This window comes from Diabrotica virgifera, chromosome 5, assembly GCF_917563875.1.
Source record: "Diabrotica virgifera virgifera chromosome 5, PGI_DIABVI_V3a".
Classification (NCBI taxonomy): domain Eukaryota; kingdom Metazoa; phylum Arthropoda; class Insecta; order Coleoptera; family Chrysomelidae; genus Diabrotica; species Diabrotica virgifera.
The window spans coordinates 192299965-192322727 of record NC_065447.1 but is presented as its reverse complement, the minus strand read 5'-3'; the positions used below and the strand labels follow the sequence as shown (position 1 = coordinate 192322727).

General features: G+C 35.6%; 1 protein-coding gene across 1 annotated transcript in view; it reads left to right on the top strand.

Moving 5' to 3' along the window:
- LOC126885552 (uncharacterized) overlaps nucleotides 1-22763 on the top strand; it is a 100711-nt gene that overhangs the window by 52825 nt on the left and 25123 nt on the right. The window contains exon 3 of the mRNA XM_050652136.1: nucleotides 16143-16437. Coding sequence (XP_050508093.1) covers nucleotides 16143-16437 — 295 coding nt within the window. The remainder of the gene's footprint in view (nucleotides 1-16142; nucleotides 16438-22763) is intronic.

Genomic DNA, 22763 nt, shown 5'->3' with positions numbered 1-22763 from the left:
TTTTACGGGGAAAGTTTTCGTCGAAGTGAATCGCGAGAAACACGTCTCTATGCAGAACTTAAGTGGGGTGAATTTTTATTTGGGTGTTTTTGGTGTAAAGTTAAAATCTTTGGAGTTATAGAGCAAAAATTGAAAAAAACACGATTTTCGGGCGCCATTTTGTTTATAAAAAAAGTAGCACACTATCTGCGGACTTTGCATACCTATATTATTAATACATACAATAATAAGATTCGATTCCAGCAATAAAATTGCTGGTAAATAACTTTTCCTTGTATTTTGCTAATTAGCCCAGAGTAATATAGATGTTACAAAAGCGACAGAACTGTAACTATGTGCTGAGCCACCACAGGGTAGTTACGTCGTTATTGAGATACGCACCATTTTAGACCTTGTTTCAGATGAAGAATGACGCAACTGTAAATAGGGTTGAAAATGGTGGGACTAAATTAAGATAATGAAATTCGGACCAATAGGGATGAAAATAAGAGCCATCGCTGTAACAACAAACGGCATAATAAATATTTAAAAATAGTCCTTTTGTACAAAAAATTTTTCAGATCAAGAATGACGCAACTGAAGATAGGTCTGAAAATGGGGAGACTAAATTGAGATAATAAAATTAGAACCAATGGGGATGAAACTAAAAGCCATCATTGTAAGAATAAACGCCATATTGATGCTCCGAACGCTTACTCTTTATTTAATCACTATTTTAAATATTTGAAAATTTTTAGATGAAGAATGACGCAACTGTAAAAAGGGTTGAAATGCGGGGATTAAATTAGGATAATAAAATTCGAACCATTAGGGATAAAAATAAAAGTCATAATTGTAAGAATAAACGCCATACCGATGCTCCTGGACAATTACTCCTCATTTAATCCATGTTTTATTAATATTTAAAAATCGTTTCTTTGCTCTCCTGAGAAATTTGGCTTTTTGCAGTTACGTCGTTCTTATTCCGGACCGGCGATATAGACTTCCTTTTTGGGCTTCTGGAACAGCTGCCCAATCCGATGTTATTTTTAAATTATAAAAAAGAGCAATATGATATCTGTTTGGCCTCAGAAGAACAACACTTTGAAGCACCTATTTCAAAGTTACCGTTACCGTTACCGCTACTTTCGCTACTTCACGGAATTTTAATATTTCCTTCTTTATATATTTTAGAAACTGTTTGCTTAAATCGTAAACACCTACACATCCAGCAAGACCTAATCATGAACACTGCACCAGAAATTCAACCTTTGATGTCTGTTTACCGATCCTGTACAATGAGTTAGTAAAGAAATATATATTGTATTCCGCAAAAAAACTATACAACCCTTTACAACTTAAATGCGCAACATCTTTCCATAAGTTCCGTAAACAAACATAAGCCTATCTATCTGAAAGACTATATTATCTCTGATATTATTCTGTAGAAGAGTTTCTAATGAATAACTAAGAAATTACAGTACCTTTATGTATAGTCCCCAACAAACTATTGATATCATTAATTAGAAAGAATTATAAATATTATTTTTACATTAGGCAATAACAAAGAAAAGCATCTCTGACAAGTAGTGATGCCTAACTTTTCAATACTGGGCATTCACGGTCAATCCATTTGGAGCCACGCCAAATGACTTCAGTAAAATGGATTGACGCCAAACTCATAGCTTATTCACGATCAATCCAAATTGGTTATCATTTCTTATTTGACGTGGTTCAGTGAAGACGCACAATGTCGGATTCCGAAGAAGAAATCAGCGTAGGATGAACGAAAAATGGACGTGGGTTTGAACATTGACGGGAGGGTGGCGTGAAGGCATGACGCGGTGTATCGCCCATAGACATAATAAGGGTTGACAAGGCATCATCATCATCATCATCATGGCATCCACAGTCCTAGGGGAGTGATTGCCGCCCTTTTTGGGCCCTTCGGATTCGTTTGTCGCGGTGAATTAATCCGCATTAACATTTTGGTTTTACAATTGGTGGTGTGACTTGGCATCTTCTACAATTTTTCTCCATTCGTTCCTGATTTTGCTTATGGTTACCCATTCTCTGACTTCCATCGTCTTAAGGTCCTCGACTATCTGGTTCTCCCATCTAGTTTTGGGTCTTCCTCGTGGTCTGCCTGATACAGGTCTCCATTTGGAAATTTTCTTGAGGACGGCTTCTGGATTTCTCCTTTCTATATGTCCCATATATCTGAGTCTCTGCGCCTTGATAAATCTGACGATGTCTGCTCCTTTCAGAAGTCCTCTTACTTTGTGGTTCATGAGTTTTCTAAATTCATTATTACCTAAGTTTAGTGGGCCTGCTATCCTCCGAATTACTTTTCTCTCTAGGATCCTCAATCTTTCTTCCTCTTTCTGGGTCAGACACATTACTTCAGCAGTATATGTGATTACTGGTCTAATTGCTGCTTTGTAAATTTTCAGTTTAGTATTCTGAGTAAGCTTGTTATCTTTGAGGAAGTTATTGTATGTCCAGTAGGCTCTGTTTCCTGCCTGGATTCTTTCACTAATTACGAGGCTTCTATCATTAGTTCCATTAACTGAGACTCCAAGATATTTAAAGTGTTCTACCTTTTCAAACTCATATTCACCAATATTTAAACTTGTCACATTAACTGGATTTTTTCTTGGGCATATTAGGTATTTTGTTTTGTTTTGATTTATTTCTAAACCCCTTTTGGATGCTTCCTTGCATAATTTCGTAAATTCTTTCTTTAAACTGTTCAGGTTTCTGCTAATTAATGCTATGTCGTCAGCAAACGCCACAAGTTGCGACGATGATGTTATAATTATTGTAACCTTTATTTCTATAGGTCTTATTGTTCCTTCTATTGCGACATTAAATAATGACGTTGATAGAAAGTCACCTTATCGTACTCCACTTGCTATTTCTATATTTTTGGTGATACCGTTATCTGTAATTATTACTGAAGTCAATCCTTCCATTGCCATTTTCGTAAGTTTTATAAGTTGCATTGGTATATCTAGGTTTTTCATGTCTTCTATTAGGTCGGCTCCTGTTAAGCTGTCAAACGCTTGCCTGAAATCTATGAAAAGGATGTGTAAATCGATATCATGTTCGTAAAATTTTTCAATTGGACTGTGTGATTATGTGAACTCCGTCTATTGTTGACCTTTCCTCTCTAAATCCGTGCTGATAGTGTCCTATTTCAATGTATTTTGAGAGTTTTTGTCTGATTAGTGCTGTCAATATTTTGTAGCAGCTGTTTAACAGTGTTACTCCTCTATAGTTGTTGCATTCTGTAGTGTCCCCTTTCTTTAGAATTAGAAATATCCATCCAGTTTTCCATTCTTCGGGCATTCTTTCTTCTTCCCATATCCTTGTTACTAGCTGGTATATTTTCCGTTGTAGTTCTTCTCCGCCTCGTTTTATTAGCTCGTTTTAGATTTCATCTGGGCCTGCTGCTTTCTTTTGTTTTAGATTTCTTATCACACGTAAAAAGTCCCCATATGACGGCTTTGCGATTTCATCAAGGTCTGTATCCTCTGTATATTCGAGAGAACTTTCTCTCGCCTTGAATAACTCTTCGTAGTATTTCTCCCATACTTGACTTGATTTGAAGGCATGACGCGGTGTATCACTTCTTCTTCTTCAAATGCAAATCCACTAATGGATGTTGGCGATCACATTTTCCATTAACTCTCTGTTTCTTGCAATGTGGATCAGTGATTGTATGTCGGTAATCCCTGTCCATTGCCTTATGTTTCGGAGCCAGGACATTTTCTTGCGTCCTATTCCTCTCTTGCCTTCAATTTTACCCTGGATTATAAGTTGAAGGAACTGGTATTTTTCGTTTCGCATGATGTGACCCAAATACGCCGTTTTTCTTTTCTTGATGTTTTCGAAAAGCTGACGTTCTTGGTTGATTCTTTTAAGGACATCCACATTTGTGACTTTCGCCGTCCATGGTATCTTTAGGATACGGCGATAAAGCCACATTTCGAAGGCTTCTAATCTGTTTATATCCCTCGTTTTGAGTGTCCAGCCCTCTATACCATATAGCAGCACCGACCACACGTAGCATTTAGTAAACCTTAGTCTCAGTGTAAGGTCGAACTCTGAGCAGCTCAGTACCTTCCTGAATTTTACGAAAGCTTGTCGAGCTTGCTCAATGCGACATTTTACTTCCCTGTCCGATGCCCAGTCTTCAAAAAGCCACGTTCCTAGGTATTTGAATTTGCTCACTCTCTCAATGGACTTAGTATTCAGTGTTATGGTGGAGTTTTCAAATGCATCCAAGTTTCTGGAGATGATCATGAATTTGGTCTTTTTGGTATTAATCTCTAATCCCATTTGCTTACTGTATTCTCCGATTATAGTGACAAGTTGTTGAAGATCTGCTATGTTGTCGCAAATTAAGACAGCATCATCAGCATATCGAATGTTGTTGATTAATACTCCATTCACTTTGATTCCCATCTCTGCATCTTCCAAAGACCCTTATGTCTATGGGTGTATCACCCATAGACATAATAAGACTAGACAAAGCATACTGAGCACAAAATCGTAACGCGGAAGCAGTCGATCGGTGGTCTATCTATCTCTTTTAACCAAGCGATCCCGAGCATGCGACAGACAAAGATGGCTAGACCATTCAATCCTTAATATTGGCGTTACACCTCGATGCATAGAGCGACCCATACCTTGCCTAATCTACTAGTTATTATATCTATGGTATCGCCACTCACGAGAGGACGGCATGATGGCTTGGCGTCAAGCAACGGCATGACGTGATGGATAACGAATCGAATGGAAATCCGGATTTTGGTATCATGCCAAAAAAGCAATCATTCAACACTCACGATCAAAATTTGGCTGTATATCACACCATTTGATTTGACGCGATGGCATGACCGTGAATGTCTACCTTAAGAGGGACATGGCCATAATGAAAAGTTATATTCTAATATTTTGGACATCAGACATCTGAACTGACGTAAGCGTGTTTTTGTAGTAAAAGGGGTAGAAATCAAAATTTAGAGTTTGTTCAAAATCGGGAAACCGAATCTGGAATTGTGTGGCATTATGCTTTTATTTCTTGAAAACGTGGACTATGAAAAGGTATTTCATAGTATCGAGATGTGGGCCATAGAACAAGTTATTAATAATTTTAGCCTCGATAGGTGAAAGGAAAGACATGAATATAAGAGAGATGAAGAACCTGGCGCATGAAGAAGCGCATGAAAGAAATGGATAAGAGGCGGAACCCTACATCCACTAAGGATTATGAGAAAGAAGAGAAGACTAAATTCGAGATATATGCAACTATGCGAATAAGATTGTAGTTCAATAAAGCTACGTAATATTGCCAAAAATGTTTAATTTAGCCCTATAAAGCGTCATTGAAATACAAATTGGTCAGCATATGGCATCAACGTTAATGGCAATAACCACCACAGATTATCTGACGACATCATGATTATAGCGAGCATATCGAGGAACTACAAATTAAGGTAAAGGAGCTCGTAGAAAGCTACCAATACGTTGGTCTAAAAAAAATTAATATGATAAAATCAAAAACAAAGACAAACACAGAAGACTCCAGACGTATGTAGATGGCAATGAGATAAATAAGGCCAAAAATATATCTCATCATCACGTAGCGCTACAACCCTGGGTGGGTCCTGGCTGACTGTACAACTTTCTGCCAATTTGTTCGGTCTTCCATTAACCTAGGGTCAAATGGGACGTTCATTTTTCGGAGATCTGCTTGGATGTTATCTCTTCATCGCATTCTGGGACGTCCGAGTGGTCTTTTGCCTGTAGGAATCTCCTCCCATACCAGTCTTACAAGTCTCTCAAGTCTCTCAAGTCCCTAAAAATATATCCACCTACGCCAAACTCTGAAACTTGACAAAGAGAACCAAAGTGCGGCAATTACTATAAGAGTACGACTTGTATGGGCAGGATTTAGAAAACTCAATTGGATACTTAAGAACCGCAAAATACCCCAACACTTGAGCAGGAAAGCGCTCAACCAGTGCACCGTTCCTATCATAATAATATATGGATGTCAAAGCTGGACCCTAATCAAGGAAAATATGATAAAACTAGCCACAACCACAAGAGCAATGGAAAGGGCAATGTTAGGTATACGATTTTTAAGAAAAAGAAACGACTGGGTAAGATCAAAAAAAATTCGAGGATATCACAACACAAATTACCAAATTCAAATGAAGCTTTGCAGGCCACTGAGACCTTACAATAGACGACCAAGAGAAGGACCACAAATGAGATGTGTAGGTGACATCAAAAAAATATCTACAACAAATTGAAAGTATGCTGCTGAGGATAGATATCGATGGAAGGAGTTCGGAGAGACATATTTACAAAAGGGGAAAATAGAAGGCTAAGAAGAAAAGAAGAAGATATGAGGAAAGGATCATTAGTTAACCCGGCATCCGACAGGTGGGGTGTAATACACCCCAACAATGCTGAAGCGCCTAAAATACAAGGAAATTTTGCATGTAGTGGAACTAGCGGCTAGATAGCTTTCTATTGTATATTCATCTATGCCAGGGGTCACCAATTAGCGGACCGCGGTCCGCATCCGGACCCTAGGCTAGTTTTGTGCGGACCGCGATTAAATTCAGAATATAGTGTTTTGAAATTTTGAAAATGTTTGACCTTGAAATTGTGTACCATGTTTGGCTCAACTTATGTGTGTGAAGCAGCGTTTTCAATAATGAACTTTATTAAAAATCGGTACACATCTCAGCTAACAGATGAATATCTCAACTTCCTAATGAGAATCAGTTGCACAAAACTCATTCCAAACTTCAGACAGGTTGTACATTTTTTTTACACAGGTAACAATTTTTTAAACCTTTTTGCTCCAAAAAATGTATTTTTAGGTTTTTTGGACAATTGTAAACTAAAAAGATCTCCTGTTATTTTTCTCAAATGTTGATAGTTTTCGAGTTAGAAGCGATTTAAAATCTAAAAAAGGCGAAAATACGCATATGCATTTTAGAGGCTTGAAAACTCATGTATAAATTATTAGTGTTCAGGTTGGCAAGTGCCTAAATTGTAGCTTATACATTCAACTTCAAGATTCTAACGAGTAATCTGAGTTTATTTCAATATATACCGTTGTTTTTTATTGTTAATCATCATGCGTCGCACTTTAAGTGTATACATGCGACAGAGACGCACAAATATATTATACATACTCACGAGAAATTATATTATATACGTAGGTACTTATGCGAGCATTTATTAAAAGTTTTTAATCTATTATTAACATAGTTTTTTTTATTTATTTATTTATTCAGTTAAATATTGCCAATGTGCTAATTAAATACGCCAATCAAATAGTGCGACGCGCCACCGCGGCGGCTTAAGGGTCGAGTGGACGTCTTCAAGCTTCGAAAATGCTTATTTTTGCATTTTTTAGATTTTAAATCGCTTAGGGAGCGTTCAAGTAGTACGTAACGCGATTTTTGAAGATTTTTGATATATTTTTTGAGATTATTAAACTGTCTGTTAGTGGCAAAAAAATAACCTGTCGGATGCCTGGTTAATTAAAAACTATTGTCTTTTGAATTTTTAACTTTTTTACATAAAACTTTAAATCTTTGTAGGCTTTTTAACTTTTGATATTCTAGCCTTACATTTTATAGAACATGATGTTAAATGTAAAAAAATATGCCAATAAAATACCGAATAAAACCTACATATTATGTATCTATAGTAGGCCGGTCTTATTTCTTTTTCAATTCTAGGGGAGATACAAGCATTCGAACTGTGTTATAGACGGTTATAGTAATGAATAAACATTATCGTTAGTTAAATTTCCATGAAAAGGCACAAAATACTAACTTCTTTACCTACTTATACAAAATGTTTCAAGGGTATCGAAGCATAATCAATAGAAAAATAAACCAAACAAATTGATATTTGGGAGCCGTACCCTAACAATTTCAAGGACGAAAGATAAAGGATTAAAATTAATAAAAAGGGAATGCTGAGTGGAAACCATTATCTAGTAATTTTTGGAAATGTGCCAATGGGTTAGTGTGAAGTGTATAGTAAACTAACGCTAAAGTTAACGCCTAGTTTTTGATAGGGCTTTTAATTATGAGATCGGCTTTTCAGCGCTTATTAAACAATATTGAAATAATGAATATGCTTTGTATAATGTGTATTAAAATGTAGTCTAATTTAAGAAGATCGATAATAAATTAAGAGAGGAAAAAATATCAACTCAATCGTAAATTTTCAGTAGTAATTGCACAAGAGCTCTAAAATTATTGAATTTTTCCCGAGTGGCACTTTGACAGTTTTAATTTTACGAGCTAAAGGCGAGTGAAATTATGTCAAAGTGTCACGAGGGCAAAAATTATATATTAATTTTAGAGTTCGAGTGCAATTTGTTGCGATTATTTCATGAATAAAACTGTTCAAAACCAAAATTTTATTGTAATTTATTTATGTAAGTACAAATTAGACAAAGGGGACTTACGAATAATAACAAACCTTTACTGGAACCAAAGAGCACAAATTGTAATAGATAACGAACCCAGTCCAGAAATAGAAATCAGGAGAGGAGTGCGGCAGGGATGTATTATGTCTCCGTTACTCTTTAATGCATATAGTGAAGCCATTTTTGAAGAAGCATTGCTATCTCAAAGTGCAGGAATAATAATTAACGGAAGATCTATTAACAACATAAGATATGCAGATGACACCGTGATTATAGCAAGCTCTGCTGAACAACTCCAACTACTACTGAACAAAACAAACAATTTCTGTAAAGAATATGGACTAAAAATGAATATAAAAAAGACCAAATACATGATAATAACTAAGAAAACAAACATACAAACAAGCATACATTTGGGAAATGTGCCGATAGAAAGGGTTGATAAATACAAATACCTAGGAACCTGGATTTCAGAGAAAAATGATCAAACAACAGAAATAAGGACCAGGATAGAAATAGCAAGAAATGCGTTTGTAAAAATGAAAACAGTTCTCTGCAAGAAAGACCTTAGCTTAGAACTGAGAGCAAGAGCTTTGAGATGCTACGTGTTCTCGATACTACAATATGGACTTGAAAGCTGGACATTAAAGCAAGAACACATAAATAAGCTACAGTCATTTGAAATGTGGTGTTACAGAAGAATGCTTAGAATAGCATGGACACAGAGGAAAACGAACACGGAAGTACTGCGAGAAATGGGTAAAGAATGCGAAATAATAAACACAATAAAAATAAGAAAGTTACAATATCTGGGACACGTAATGAGGGGACCGCGATATGAAATGCTAAGACTGATAATACAGGGAAAGATAAGAGGCGGAAGGAGTATAGGAAGAAGGAGAGTGTCATGGTTAAAGAATTTAAGGGACTGGTTTAGATGCAGTTCTATAGAACTCTTTAGAGCAGCGGTGGATAGAGTAAAGATAGTGATGATGATATCCAACCTCCGATTAGGAGACGGCACTTGAAGAAGAAGAAGAAGTACAAATTAGTACAATTAAACACAAAGTTTTTATAAATATTTGACGATTGAAAGTCATCACTTTTATAATTTTTAAAATATTAATTGTCATTAATGTCACTGAATGTATTTTTTCGTAGCAACGAAGGGCATCTGACGTAATATACTTAACGACTGACAATTATCAAAAATTATCGATTTAATTCAGATTTCTGTAGCTTTATATTGGTCAGAATCTCTTATAAATGAAATAATCAATATAATTAAAAAAGTACCTATGCTTTAATTATTATTGGATATGATCACCAAATAAAATGCAATATCATTATTATATTTATATCATTATATAGTAACTATTCATATTAAGAATAAAAATATAGATACATACACTAATAAAACGGAATGTCAATGTAATAGTAAAAACCACCAAACCATGATTCCTGTATTCTTCACATCTTGTTCCCGTTCCTTCTTCGGAATTGCTATAAAAACAGACTTAAGCTATTCCTCAGGTATTTCACCAGCATCCAGTAATATACAGTAGGCAGTAGAGCACTGATATGGCCTTCTTGTATCATTTTTAAGAAATTAGCTGGAATATTATATTATATGGGATTAGGCACAGTTTTTGCAAAACAACTAAAAAGTAGTAGTGAAACGACAAATCTCGAACAGTAAAAAATGTAGGTTTTGCTTTTCTGAAAATTTTGATTTTTTTGTTTTTCTGTTCGACAAATATTGGTTGAGATATGGCATATTGCTGTTCAAAGTTTGCATATACTCGTAATTAGTGACCCGTTCAAACCCTTTCAACTACAACGCTTTCAAAAATAAGCACTTTGAACCGATAAAACTTACAGATCATATAAAAACTACATAAGTAAAGTCAATTATAAATTGATAACGATTAATTTCATTTGGAATACAACTTAGGGGGTGATTTTCACGATTCTTTTTTTAACAAAAAAAAGGGATCAACTTTATTTTGAACATAACTTGTTTAGTTTTAACGCTAGAAACTTTTAGAAAAAAAGCAAAATAAAGATTCCACCTACCTCTACCGAAAGTATACTTTTCCGGACCTGATTGTAGGGAGCAAAGTTGTACTTTTCCTCCCTATGGAGGAAAAGTATTTTTCTTCCCTAGGGAGGAAAAGTAAAAGTGACTTCATGGTATTGCATTCATGAAATATAACTATTGACGCCCTGTACAATTACTATTTTCTATTACGTAAGTATCTATACATTTTAACGTTTATTTATAAAACGCCCTGTATTTTGCAGAATGGTAAAAAACAGTAAATTGTTATTTTGATTTAACAATGTTTACAAATACTTTGACTTATATTTGACAGTTGACAGTTATATTGTACTTACTTGTTAGTTTTAGTTCTAATTAATTTTGTTGGATAGTTACATAAATAAATTAAGTAAAAATGAAAAAATGACTTATTTGAGAAAGGTGGAAAAACCATATTATGTATAACATGGGAGTAAAATGCCTTTTCCTTCCTTGAATAATTACTTCCCTCCGCTATGCGTCGGGCAGTAAACTTCATTATCGGGAGGAAAAGAAGCACTTTCCACCCTTGTTATACAAATAGCTATTTTATACGGCCGTGCTAAAACAGCCACATTCCCAAATTTCGTTTCCTTAAGTTGAACTTTCCCGCACGGCGTGCGGGATAGTAGAATAACTTGTAATATGACATAAAATAGTTATTTATTAAACAGTTCGTGAAGTAACTATGCTTTTTGCGCACTCACGCGATTTTTAGAGCACGAGCGTCGCGAGTGCTATACATCGCGTAAGTGCGCAAAAAGTACTTCACGCACAGTTTCATACAATATTTTATCTACGATAAACAAATAAAAAAACTCTTCGTCACTGGAATACATTTTTCTATTCTACAATTTTTAGAACTTTGACATTTAAAGATCCAAACTTCTTTCAAGTCACAAGACTGTCAAAACTTTTGTTGTAATTTATTGCTCACATGTCATCACCATGACAACGCTAAAGTTAAGGATATTTATTTGATTATACAGTGCGCTGGAATAAGTGTTACCCCCCCTTAATAACTTATTTATTTCTAGCACATAAACAGAATGCTCGGACAGGTCGATTTTTAAAATAATCAAAGTATATTATAACATCAATATTTCGAACTTTACACGATCCCTCTTCAGGTGACAGGCAAAATATTGATTTTTTTAAATGTGATCATGTACATCATGTGATAGCTCAATTAAAAGTGTTTGAAATACTGATTACAAAAATGTAATATAATCCTTTAATCCTTTTTAAGAGCGTAGGCGCAAAACTTCGATCGAATTGTTTTTAAACGCATTCATTTTTTCCGAATCCTGAGAAAACTGATAAGTATTTTTGAAAAATTTAAACGCAGAATAAAAGATTACGTTATTACCGAGGGCTGAAAGTCCCTTAGAATAAACAAACATTTCTTTTGAATGATATATTATAATTAAAAATACGACTAAATTTTCTTTTTTTTTTTCACCCTTGTGACTTATTAAATTAATCATTATAGAAGTTCTCAGGGACTTTTGACCCTCGATAATACTGTATTATTTCTTTCTGCGTTTAAATTTTTCAAAAATACCTATTAGTTTTCTCAGTATTCGAAAAAAATGAATAGCTTTCAAAATAATTTGTAATGTACTTTTCCATTTAAAAAAAATCAAAGTTATCACTGTCACCTGAAGAGGGAGCGCGTCAAGTTCGGAACATTGATGTTATAATATACTATGATTATTTTAAAAATCGACGAGCGTTTTGCTTATGTGCTAAAAATAAATAAGTTAGTAAGGGGGTAACATTTATTCCAGCGCACTGTATGAAAATGTGTCAAAACACAGGGGGGAAAAGTAAATCCCATTTAAAATATCTTGTTACTTCACGCACACTTAAAACCCTTTCCGTACTGCTATCTATAATGAGTTTTCCCAGAAAAATGCTTCATTTTTTGGTTATTTCAAGTTGAAACATTCGATTTGAAATTTGACAAATATGAACCTACTGTTCATGAGCTACAACTCTGCTTCTTTTGAGTCTAGAGACCTCATACGTACATTTTTTTTCTTTTTTTATAAGCTACATTTTTGTTAAGAGCATGTTCTTTGATCAAATACTTACTTTTTGAGTTATTTGCGCGAAAAACCGTCTAATTTTTTGTTGAAAAATAAACATTTTCACTCGAAATAACTCTAAAACTATTGACTTAATGAAAAAAATCTATACAACAAGAGTTGCTTAGAATTAGTCAGTTTATTCATTTTTGGACTTATTTTGAACGTATATTTTTCACCTACGTGGAGGAGTAGCTTCTACCCCCTAAGTAATAGCAACCAACGGCACAAGTCTATATGTGAAATGACGGGTAAGAGGAACATGCATTCAAATTTTCAAGCAATTCAGTGGAGACACGTAAAATTACCCGGTATCGCCGTATATTACGTTCATTTATTGACCTATTACTCGTAAACCATTATACAAAATCCTTCCTCCTACAAATTATTTTCCAAAACGTTCGAGTTTGATCTAAAATTGATCTGTTAAGGGTTCTATCTCTATCCTAGGCTGAGTATTCATCAGTTATTCCCACGGATTTTCGGTATTGACCAAAGATCGTTCTCTTCCTCACTTATTCGACTGCCGCTAATATTCATTTTTCACCAGCATCACCATCGAACCAGCATCATTAGAAGGATTCGTCTATTTATTTTTATTGTATAGAACTAAATTGTTAAGACCTATGGCATTGAATCAAGAAAAGACACCAATAAAACTAAAAGCATGTTACGGACAGCCGAAATGAAGACACTAATAGCAACTGCAGGAAAAACAAGAAGGGGTAGAATACGAAACAACATAATCAGGGAAGAGTGTGGCGTGCAAGATGTAGTAAGATGGGGTAGATAAAGACGAAGAGAAAGGTTAAGTCATGTAAAACCCAAGGAGGAGCACAGACTACTAAGACTTGTGCTAGAAGGAAAACCAGCTGTCAAGCGTCCACAGGAGAGACCACCAAAAAGTTGGAGAGATATCTGGCAGTCTACCTCACAAATAATACTTCAACGTTGGAATTAACAAATCGACAGATCTACAACAAGTATAAGAAGAAGAAGAACATGGGTTTTACTCAGTCTGTTGTCTTATAGAGCTACCCGTCACAAATGAAAAAATTACATGTGCCTCCCAAATAAACTTGTAAGTTTCAAGCTTTCCAAAAGTTAAAAACAATCTACATGCGCACGGTCAGGCGCGGATCTAGAAATTCATAATAGGGGGGGGGCAGACTTACCGTAAATTATATTATCCAGATTTAGCCATACGACTCACGATTGAGCTCTGGTGAGACCATTTTCATGTTGTCAAGCCGTAAGTGACTTACTACGTCGGAGTATCTTCCAAAAAATGTCTTAAATATCTGAATATTAAGAGTAGTACAGCTTTATTATTCCAGATTTAGCGATACGGCCCACACTCCCTCAAAGGGGAAAGTTCATTCATCCCAAATATGCAATGCTGATTCACAGTGCATATACAATTCTACAGGCTGTTGTTTTAAATTTCGAGTTTGCACACCACGTAACTTTCTTAGAATATTGTCTCTGCCATCGTAACATTGCCCACAAAGATTTGAAATATCTAGCCCTAAGTCTACGAGTTTACATGTTATAACGCTTGACAATGTCTCTCCAGTTAAATCCTGCACCACTACTAATCTCAAAAAATCTTAAATGAAGTAAAGAAACACAGACTTACTCACAATCATTTAATTTACTTCGACGACCGGTTTCGATCTCTACAATATACAGATCATCTTCAGGTTGGCGTTATAAGTGATTAAAGGCTACAATTAAAGAAATCCAGAGTTAGAACATTGTCTGGTTGTATCAAAATGCAAATAGAAAGCCAACATTTTGAAAGATATGTAGATGTTGACATTTACATACCTTTCAAAATTTTGGCCAGTGAACCATACGCGGCCCAAGCAAGTGTTATTCGTCGTTGAAATTCGCAGGTCTGATTGTCCTTGCCTATTCTGATTTCATGACCGAGATATATGTACTTTTCTGTCAATTCTTCCACTTGATTTTGGATGGTTAGGTGTTCGCTGGGAACTAAATTTGTCATAAATTTGGTCTTACTGATGTTCATTTTTAGACCTATGGTTGAAGATACGTTTTCTAATTCTTGTAGCATTTGTTGTGCTTCACCCAGATCTTCGGTAATAAGTACTATATCGTCGGCAAAACGCAGATGATTTAGCATTTCTCCATCTATTTTTATTCCTCTATTTTCCCACTTTAGCATTTTAAAGGCGTATTCGAGGACCGTTATAAATAATTTAAGTGAGAGAGTATCGCACTGTCTCACACCTCGCTTGATATGAATTTCTCTGGTGGTATCATGTAAGTAGTTTTACATGCATTTTGGCGTGTTGGTATAATGTTTGTACTAGCTTTGTAAACCGGTAATCTATTCTACTATTGTTCAGCGCAGTTATAATGCTGACTAATTCTACCGTGTCGAAGGCTTTGTGAAGATCTACGAAGATAAGTACCAGTGATCTGTTATATTCTATAGATCTTTCTATTTAGCTTTTTACTGTTTGTAGGCGATCGTTTGTTCAGAATTTTGAGCGGAAGTCAGCTTGTTCTCGAGGCTGGTAGAAATCCATCTTCTTTTCTAGTCTTGTCGTAATTATTCGGGTAAACATTTTATAGATGTGGTTCAATAAGCTAATTTCTCTATAGATTTCTAGGTGCGCCTTGTCTCCTTTCTTGTGTAGTAAAATTGTTAATGCATTGTTCCATGTTTCCGGTATGCAACAATCTGTTAGACAAAGGTTAAACAAAATTTTTATTTGGTTGAGAAGGGCACGTTCGCCCATCTTTATGGCTTCTATTATGACTACATCTTCTCCTGGCGCTTTGTTGTTTTTTACCTTTTTCATTGCGTCCTGGATTTCGCTTAGTGTGATCTCTGGCACGAGATCTAAACCCTGGTTGATAATTTTGCGTGATGCGGCGGCTTCCAAGTTCATTTGGTCTTCTCTTTGACTTGTGTATAGTTCTTGATAGAATTCTTCAACTATGTGTAGTAGCTCTTCTCTATTTGATGTGGGGACTCCTCCTTTGTTCTTTAGTTTGTGTATTTCACATTTTCCATTGTTAAGCCGTCTTCTCAGGACTTTCAAACTTTTATTCTCTTCTATAGTTCGGTGGACTTTTTCATTCTTAAATTTCCTTAAAGCTTCCCTTATAGCTTTTGATACTTCTTTATTTATTTTTCGCAGTTTTTCTTCATCAATGCTTTCGTTTGCTTTGATTTTTCTTTTAGTCTTCATTATTTGTTTTGTTTCAATGGTTCTTTTTTCCTCTTAGTGTCTTTTAGGGCAGCATTTTACTTGAGCCTCTCGAATAGCTTCTACGATATTTTCGTTTAGGACATTTACATTATTCATGCATTCGCTTTGTTGTAGGATTTTTTAAATCCTAACAAATCCTAAAAAAATTATATGTATCAAATATAAAATTTGAATCTGTTATTCATTTCTATTAATAATATTAATATATTAATAGAATATAAAATGTATTAATAGAATAAGTATTAAATAATTCCATTTTATGATTTTAGATCAGCCTTAGGAAGCGTTCCCGCCACGCCGATTATTTCTCGACTATCTCCAAGAGACACTCCAGAGAAGCATAGCGCTACAACAGCACTGCCGCCTCCACCGCTATCATCAGGATCTGAGTCTTCGGGCTACTTTACGCCTCCTCCAGAAACGAAAAGGGCTTTTGTAAAGTTGGATAGTGTAGATAGAACTTCCGAGTCAGAGGACAGAGAAGAAGACTTAGATAATAATAATGATGATAATAACAATAACGTTCAACAGGACGAGGTTGATATACCGCAAGAAATACAGAAGGTAAGCAAGCATTTTAAATAAATATAAACTGACTCGTGCTAATTTGATTATTATAATTCAATGATAATAATTATTTTGTATTAAAATCTATGATCTTTTTTAATTTATATTTTAATCTAGTTCTTTGTCTCCATTTCAAGTGCCTTTTTGGGTCTGGAACGGCACGGTTCAAAATTACATGCAGACAATCAAATTCAATTCAATTCTGAAAACAATGGGAACCTTCTCCGGTTACACCTCCGAGGCTTCTACAATTTGCAAGCCATAACGGATGCTGAGACTAACGAAGATGAGGGAATTTTACAATTTATAATTCACGTCCCATCTGCTCAGCGCGGTAAAGTTCCAACGAGAATGGTTCCCTTCGTACTCCAATCAGAGTACACATGTAAATCAAAAATGAATAACCATTTTCAATTTCGTTGCAAAACGAAAATACAGCCGCACCATATTCTAGTCCAATCAGAGAGCGCAGCAAGCACCTCTACAGGTTTCGAAACTTATTAGTCTCTCATCAGGAGGCACATAGGCTGCTCTCTCTGATCCAACCAAAACAAACCCCGGCGTGCAGTCACGGATTGCAACGAACGAAATGCCATATATGCCCTAGCGGCAACTGCTATTAAAAGACTAAGTTTTCAATCTAATGGCATATAAAACAACATAATGTTACTCTACATCCCACCAGACTGAAAACAATGGGAACCTTCTCTGGTTACACTTCCGAGGCTTCTACAATTTGCAAGCCATAACGGATGCTGAGACTAAGGAAGATGGGGGAATTTTACAATTTATAATTCACGTCCCATCTGCTCAGCGCGGTAAAGTTCCAACGAGAATGGTTCCCTTCGTACTCCAATCAGAGTAAACATGTAAATCAAAAATGAATAACCATTATCAATTTCGTTGCAAAACGAAAATACAGCCACACCATATTCTAGTCCAATCAGAGAGTGCAGCAAGCACTTCTACCGGTTTCGAAACTTATTAGTCTCTCATCAGGAGGCACATATGCTGCTCTCTCTGATCCAAGCAAAACAAACCCCGGCGTGCAGTCACGGATTGCAACGAACGAAATGACATAGATACCCTAGCGGCAACTGCTATTAAAAGACTAAGTTTTCAATCTAATGGCATATAAAACAACATAATGTTACTCTACATCCCACCAGACTGAAAACAATGGGAACCTTCTCTGGTTACACCTCCCAGGCTTCTACAATTTGCAAGCCATAACAGATGCTGAGACTAAGGAAGATCAGAAATTACGGATTGAGGAAACTACGATTGAAATTGGTTATTCATTTTTGATTTACATGTTTACTCTGATTGGAACACGAAGGGAACCATTCTCGTTGGAACTTTACCGCGCTGAGCAGATGGGACGTGAATTATAAATTTTAAAATTCCCCCATCTTCCTTAGTCTCAGCATCCGTTATGGCTTGCAAATTGTAGAAGCCTCGGAGGTGTAACCACAGAAGGTTCCCATTGTTTTCAGTCTGGTGGGATGTATAGTAACATTATGTTGTTTTAATGTTTTATATGCCATTAGATTGAAAACTTAGTCTTTTAATAGCAGTTGCCGCTAGGGCATCTATGGCATTTTGTTCGTTGCAAGCCGTGACTGCACGCCGGGGTATGTTTCGGTTGGATCAGAGAGAGTAGCATAATGTGCCTCCTGATGAGAGACTAATAAGTTTCGAAACCGGTAGAGGCGCTTGCTGCACTCTCTGATTGGACTAGAATATGGTGCTGCTGTAGTTTCGTTTTGCAACCAAATTGAAAATGGTTATTCATTTTTGATCAATTCAATTCATTCAAATTCGTGGTCATACGAGTACTTTTTTTTAGATTTTTTGATTCCCTCTATGGTCATTTAAAAAAATTATTACCTCCCTCATAGAACTTTTTTAATTCAGTTATTTATGTCGAGTCGGACAACTTTTCTATTTTGGAAAATTTTCGGGAGGGGGCGTTTCGTAAATATAGAGGTTTCTAAACTTTGGAGCGTCCGACAACTGAAGTACCCTTAAACATTTGTCGGACCATATTACCAGTAATGTGTCTGACACAGAAAGATTGGGGATCCTAGAGAGAAAAATAATTCGGAAGATAGCAGGCCCATTAAACTTAGGTAATAATGAATTTAGAAAACTGATGAACCACGAAGTAAGAAAACTTTTGAAAGGAGAAGACATCCTCATTAGAGATTGCAATTGCTGGATCCAGCATCCGGCAATCCAGCTGGATCCAGCGCTTTTTTTACATGATGGATCCAGCAAACCATGCTGGATCCAGCAGCGCGGATCCGCAAACGTGTCAAATTCGAAATAGGTTACTTAATGTCTTCATTAGGCAGATGCCACATTATGCGTTTTGACCGGATGCGTTTCCACCGCATCCGGTGAAAACGCATAGTGTGACAGATGGGTCCGGTTGCGTTGGAAACGGATGCGTTTTGAGTCATCGGTACGCGCTTACAAACTGCACAAGACTAAACGCATAGTGTGACAGGTCGGTCCGGTTGCGTTGGAAACGGATGCGTTTTCACCGCATCCGTTGAAAACGCATAATGTGGCATCGGCCTTAGCCTCTTTATTCAAAGCCGTGAGTCGGCAACTTGCCATTCTATCGCGCTAGCAGTAGCTGAGTATGCTGGAAAATTTATACAGCCTAAAATTTTGCATCGATAAAGCATTGATTCTGCGATAATATTCTCTGCTGACGAGTGGTCAATAATCAATGAGTTGATCGCCACTCTTCAACTGGTGAAACTGGCTGTAGAAGCTATTTGCAGAAGAGAGTCCTCTTTGATAACGGCCGACACGACCATGAAATAATTTGTCTTAGACAAACTAAATAGCCAGGAATCTAGCTTTAGTGCCAATCCATCGGAAGTATTACTCAACAGAATCGCGGAACGGCGCCTCTCTGAAATTACAGTTACATTAGTGTACTTACAAAATCCAAAAAAGTATGACGAAGGACTAAACAATCCTGGTTTTTTTCCCATGTCGAAAAGAATGCAATGCGACAAGAGATGAAAAATTTGTTGAGTCGTATAAATAAAGTGATTGTGGAAACAGTGCAAGAGGACATAATGGAAGAAGATGGGTCAACTAATCCGGAGCTTGAACTTGAAATTAAATTGAATCGAGAAAGAGAAAACTTTTATAACCACGGAAAAACTGGTTTTCTAAAAGATTACGAATAGATTTTGGAAAAGGAAATGACCGTTTATGAGACAGAAGGAGTGAAAAGCGATCATTTGTCCATGGTCTATTTGATGACCTTAAAACCGACCAGCATAGAGGCAGAAAGGGCTTTCTCGGCAACCGGTTATATGTACAATTCTGTGCGAATTAGGTTAGACCAGTGGTCGGCAAAGTGCGGCTCTGGAACCGCATGTGGCTCTTTGGCTCCTTAGCTGCGGCCCTGGAACAAATATCCACGGAAAGTGTAATAATATTTTCATTAAAAAACTTGGTAGGAAAAGCATTACCTACATCTTATTCTGATAAATTAGCTTTTATCAAACTTACAAACTTTAGCATTTGTCCAAATCCTCTGAATGCTACGATAACCGAGTTGAAATTTTCTCCTTTTGAAATTAGCATTAATAGTTTTGAAATACAATTTCTGGATTTAAGAACAAAGAGTCACTTTGTGTTGAATTGGAAATATTGGAGAAGAAAAAAATGTTCACAAAACACAACTGCTTTGAATAACCTGGAGAAGCTTATGGGACATATAGAAAGGAGAAATCCAAAAAATGTTATCAAGAATCTTACCAACTGGATACCTGTATCACGCAGACCACGAGGAAGACCCAAAACCAGATGGGAGAACCAGGTAGTCGAGGACCTTAAGAAGATGGGAATTAGAGAGTGGGTAACCATAAGCAAAAACAGAAACGAATGGAGAAAAATTGTAGAAGATGAGAAGTTACACAACCAATTGTAAAACCAAAAGGTTAATGCAGACTGATTCCCCAAGACAAATAAATCGGAATAGCCCAAAGAGGGCGGCAATCACTCCTCAAGGAGTGTAGATGCCCTGATCATGATGATATTACCCGTAAATTGTAAATATTTTTATCAAAAAACACTGAAAAAAAAATCATAATTGATGACTCCATAGTGCGCGCCCATATGATTGTTTGATAAAAAAAGAATGTGTGTGTGTACTTTGTACGCACGTAAGAAGTTATACTTCTATTAGAATGATTTCAACGAAATCAATATACTTTAAACAGCTTATTTATATTTTATTTAAATAATAAACTAATTTTAATACTTACTACTTTCCAAAAATTTCCAATAAGGTAACTTAAGTACATGCAAAAGTGTTTATATTTTAAAAATCTGACGATTTGAGCGGGGCGCAAGAAAATGGGTGAGTCAAAAAGTTTCACAAAAAAAGCGAATATTTCGCGAAACGAACCTCAGATCAAAAAACTAAAAAATACGTATTGAATATTTTTTTAAAATCTATCGGAGAGTACTAAACATTATCCCTCACTGTGAGGGGTGGGGGTAAATTTAAAATACAAACCCCGCGATATTTCGCAAAATGAACATCAGATCGAAAAACTGCAAAGTACAATTTCAAAATGTTTTTGAAAAATCTATCGAATGGTATCAAACACGACCCCCCATGGAGGTTAGGTGCGGGGTTACTTTAAAATCTTAAATGGGACCCCAAATTTTTATTGCAGATTTAGATTCTTTACGTAAAAATAAGCAATTTTTATTAGAGACATTTTTTCGAACTATGAATAGATGGCGCTATAATCGGAAAAAACGATTGTTGGAAATGAAAAATAAATTAAAAAATGGAAAGTCTCCACTAAAATGGAAAATTTTACCCAACTTTTTTTGGTTTTAGGACCTAATAATCACAACCCAATAAGTCCCCATAACCCTCGAGTGTCTGCAAATTTAGCATACTCTGCTCCCCTGCCATTAGTTTACTCCCAATATTAGGCATCAAATAATTCATTTCCAGTTGCAAAAATATTTTAAACTGTTAACATCTCCGAAAGTTATATTTTTCATTGAGAGGGTTTCCTACATTGATATTTTAGCGGATTTTTCTATAAAAAATCTACTACTTTGAGTTATAGTCAGTATGATTAAGTTCCAATCAAAAATGCTCTGTATATGAGAGTATTATCAATCCAAGCTTATTTTTTTAGAGATAAATGCTAGAATGTTGTCCAAATCAATTCTTATTTTTGATTTTTTCTTCTCAATAAAACGATTTTTTATTTAATGAACCATGATTAGTACTGCTAGTGTATTATCATAATTTTCCATATCATACTTTCCAATTAAATTATTTATTCAGTAATGATGGAATTAACCAGAATTAAAAAGTTAGAAATATTTTATCTAACTTCTCAACTTTAATACTATAGAGCTATTAAATTAATTGATATTACTTATACTGTTATATATTTTTGCTTCCTTTTTTGTTCAGTAGCCTTTTCGATTATCAAACGTTGGCGACGATAATGGCAATAATATTTTTTTATTTTATTTTTTTCCTAATCTAATCTTTCCTTTTTAATTTAATATTAGATATCAGTACTCTGCTTCTTTTTTTTTTCTTGTCTTTTAACAAAAACATTTATGCCTATGTAGGCTTAGAATTTGAACTTAGAGTTTCAACCTTATCCAATACCCTGCCTCCATTTTTTTCTGCCTTCTCAGTCTAATTCTTGCAAGTTTCAAGCACTCATGTCTTTAGTTATGCCCAATTCGATCTTCATATTTTATTTGATTCAAATCTTCCAAAGCTTCTAATATTCTAGTTTCTAATTATCTCTTATTGTATGATCTAATATATTTATTTTACCGATAGTACCCAACTATTGTCAATTTAATCAATTCAGTAAGCAACCCTTTTTGTTAGCTGATTCCTCGGCAGAATGCAGTAGGGTGTGATTACTTATATTAAAAGAAGAAATCAATAGAAAGAAAATACCACGACTAGTAAGTCAATAACATATCGAGCATGAGGACCGTGTCAACCCGGGGGTGCAAGGGGTGCGAGGCACCCGGGCGCTAAGTCCAAGGGGCGCAAGCCGAACATTTGCTAGGCTCAAGCTTACGCTTTTTTTCCTTTCAAAATTTTCAAAATTCTTTTAAAAAAAACTACAAATAACAAAAATATACAAGTTCGCTTTCGGTATTTTTTACAAAGGCTATTAATGTTTACTACACCTACGACCTACGATATTCAAATGAAATATGAAACCCATTTAGATTATTCAAAACATAATTTCAAAAAGGTGACTCGTAATTTTGACCAACATTTAATG